Below are 3,683 nucleotides of genomic sequence, written 5' to 3' on the forward strand. Positions count from 1 at the left end.
ATTGTGGGATTCCAAACTTAAAAATGTCGAATACCGGGATATGCTTGTCAAGGAAACCTTAAATATACATCCTGTGGCAGCATTACTTCTTTCTCACCACGGTCTTGAAAACTATAATGTCAATGGCTCCCAAATTTTAAAATACGACCGTGTAATAATAAATGCATAGGATGTCGGGAGATATCAGTACGTGTAGCCCAAACCCGACAAGTTCCTCTCCAACAGGTTTCTTGGAAATGGTATAGAGATCTGGGTAAGGGTTTCCAGCTTACACCATTTGGTTTTGGCAGAAAAAATTTCCCTGGATTGCAGTTGGGTCTCATGGTGGTTCAGCAAGTGGTGGCACGGTTCTTTTTCCATTTTTATTGGAGTTTATGAATGGAATGTTAACCAGTGATCTGGACATGAATGAACAGTACGGCATAGAAACAGTGACGACAATGGTTGAGCCACTATAGACTATACTTGGCGATTGAGTTAATGACACATTGTTGGTATGAATTGTCCAACTGATCTATAAATTTGGGACATACTTGATTTCATCTATATGATGCTTGTACAGTTCTTGCTGCTAAAAATTGAAACGTTTATATAACATGTAATAGTAGACTACATTCAAGCTTTTGCAGTTCATCATTTCAACTGATGATCAAGTTATCTAGCGTGAGACTTACTTGATTTCTCTAGTACTATTGCTTGATTGAACTGAAGTTGTTTTGTGGCTAATACTGACAAATGGAAAGCCAATAATACACACGTTGTCTTTATAAATCCTCAACCAAGTAAACAGAAGAATTAAGCAAGAACCAGCATACAAAAGGAATGTTCTGCATCAACTTAAAGAAACAATGATTATTCAAACTTCAGCTTATTATCTACTCAATCCTAGCAATTCATAGAATAGTATCAACAAGCTCATCAAAAAAAAAGCCAACCTTAATTTCTAAAAAAGGCACAAATACATTAGAAGTTTATCTGATGTATCATTTTAGTATTACAGACAATACCAGAATCAAGATGAGAATGGGAAAGAGTAAAAGAAGAGTTCTCTGTTATTACCATGTGAAATGTCTCGGAAGGTCCCCTACAAGAAATAAGAAATCTTTTAAAATCCAATTAAATAAGCAAAAAAGGGAGTTATTAGAAAATTGTAGTATACCAGCAAAAGCTAATGCTCCATGAACTCGTCAGTGATTTCTTCATTTTCACTTTCTTCTTGTTCTTCACTTTCACATTCTCCTTGTTCTTTTCTTTCACTTTTCGGGCCAGAGATTATGACTTTGAACTCTTCATTTCCAACGTCCAATTGTTCTTCCAGAATTTGCTTAGTAGATAATTCAACAGCTTTTGTGCACCAATGTACCTCTATCATTTGTAACGTTAGAATACCTCCGAAACTGGGAGGGATTCCATTCTTCAAATTGTAGCAATTTTGCAATACCAGTCGTTGAATTGTTGGAAAATTGTCACCTAAGGCATTCCATTCTGCAAGTTGTACATCATAGAGTTTCAAGAATTTAAGTTGTGGGAATTCACCTTCATTCGTGTCCCACTGTTCTCCTTCAAAGGCTACATGTTGTAATTTGAGAACCTCAAGGTACTCCAGTCTCCCAATTGTCTCCATTTGTTTCGGAGACACGTGTACGTTAACTAGAGTCAAATATTTGAGATTTAAGGGCGGAGTTATCAAACTGGAAGATGGAACTCCCACGTTTGATTGAAGCCTCAGTGATTCGAGCTGCTTAAGGGAGTCAAAAGAATAATTGAGTGAAGATCCAACCTCACCTTTCAGTCTGCGAAGATTGTGTAAACATCTCAAAATTTTCTCATCTGTTTCATCGAAAATTCTGATAACAGAAATACTTTGTAAGTTACTACTTATTTGGAAGCTTTCAACCATGCTTGCTTGCTGACGACAAGATGCACTAAAGTATGCACCACCCGGGAAATGCATATGTCTCAAACTCAGCATAGTAAGAAGGATCTCAGGTATTTCAATTTTAAAATTTGTATACACCCTAAGATATTCTAGCTTGTGGAAGCTTTCCATTGGAGGCAGTTTAAATGAAATTATCAAATACCTCAAGTGAACCAGATGTTCGATTCCTATTAAATGATGATCATTTGGGACTCTTGAAAATCTGAAGGCCCTAAGAACTTTGAAGCTGGATGTGATTATTGTGGACCGCTCAACAAGATGACCACAACGAAATAGAACAGAACGCACGCGTAGGCCAAAAGGCAGTGAGTGAATTCGAGATTCCCGCCAGTTGATATTCACACAATTGTGTTGCCTATGTATCAATACTTGACTGAAGAACATTGGCGGATCATCTTCATTACTTGTAACATAATTAATGCAATCATCAAATATTGAAACTATTATTAATAGGATAAAACAAAAACTGACAAAAAGGAAAGAAAAAGAAGGAGAAACAGTGAACTTACTAGTTGACCATCTTCCAAAAGTTCATTTTTTCACCTATTCTTGAGCACATTTCATGCAATAGATCATGAATCTTACAAGTTTTGACTTCTCCATTTGGTCTCCGTTTGTGAACAATTATCAAGCTCCTATCAATTAGTTCCATCAGATATTTTAGTGCCACATCCTCTAAGCACTTTTGCTCTTCCTTCTCTATAAATCCTTCAGCCACCCAAAGAGATATCAACCCTCGTACGTAGATTTCATCGTCTTCCTCAAATGTTCCAAAGTAAAGAAAACATGGCTTTAAATGGTTTGGTAAATGCTCGTAGCTAAGTTCCAATATCTGCATGAACTTGTTTGGGTTGTCTGATATATGTGAACTTAAATTTCTTGCAACTTCTTGCCACAAGTGTTCTTTCTTCTCCATGTTTGAAAGAATTGCAGCTATCACGACCACTGCAAGTGGTAGGCCATGACAATTTTTTGCAATTTGCTTCCCAATGTATGGCAATTCTTGAGGACAATTTCCATCTTCGAACACTTTCCCTTGTAATAGTTTCCAACATTCAGCATCAGACAGCAAAGGAAGTGCATTTATAACACTATGAGGTGAAGCTTCCGAACCAACTTCTTTATTTCGAGTAGTGAATAAGATTCTGCTTCCAATTCTATCGTTTGGAAAATATCTTTCCAAATCATTCCACACATTGATATCCCATATATCATCTATCACGATGAGGTACCGGCATCCTTTTAAACTTTTGTAAAGTTTTTCTGCCAAACTTTCCTCCGCCTTATTCTCAAGTGTTTCTCTTTTACTGTGATTTATTGAGCACAGCATTTCAATCAACAAAATTTTCTTATTATATGTTTGAGAAACAACACCCCAGGAACGCTTGTCAAAACGATCGACAACAGAGGGGTCATTGTACAATATATTTGCTAAAGTGGTCTTACCAATTCCAGGCATCCCAAAGATGGAAATAATTTGCAGCTGGTCTGGTCCTCTAACAAGTTGTCCCACAATTTCAGTTGCCACTTTCTCAAACCCCACAATAATGTTTCCAAAAACAGGATATTTTGTAGATTGCGATGATACCTGTTCAGCTGGACATTTTGCAACTTCTAGTATCCCAGCTGCGTCAATATTATTCTTCATTTCTTTGATAGCTATCTTAATAAGCTGAATCTTCTCAATGAGCTGGGGGAGCCTGAGGGTGAGATACCAAACATGTGGAAAAGAGTTGATAACATA

General features: G+C 36.9%; 1 protein-coding gene across 1 annotated transcript; it reads right to left on the minus strand.

The window, feature by feature from the left end:
• Positions 1-814: 814 nt before the first annotated feature.
• Positions 815-3,677, minus strand: LOC111390416 (putative late blight resistance protein homolog R1B-14). The gene is made up of 3 exons (XM_023015451.1): positions 2,449-3,677; positions 1,160-2,342; positions 815-1,084 (listed from the first exon to the last, which is right to left on the minus strand). The coding sequence occupies exons 1-2, from the start codon at positions 3,585-3,587 to the stop codon at positions 1,169-1,171; spliced, it is 2,313 nt and encodes a 770-aa protein (XP_022871219.1). The 5' UTR covers positions 3,588-3,677; the 3' UTR covers positions 815-1,084; positions 1,160-1,168.
• Between the last annotated feature and the right edge of the window lie 6 nt (positions 3,678-3,683).

The sequence above is a fragment of the Olea europaea genome, unplaced genomic scaffold (genome assembly GCF_002742605.1).
Source record: "Olea europaea var. sylvestris unplaced genomic scaffold, O_europaea_v1 scaffold680, whole genome shotgun sequence".
NCBI classification, from domain to species: Eukaryota; Viridiplantae; Streptophyta; class Magnoliopsida; order Lamiales; family Oleaceae; genus Olea; species Olea europaea.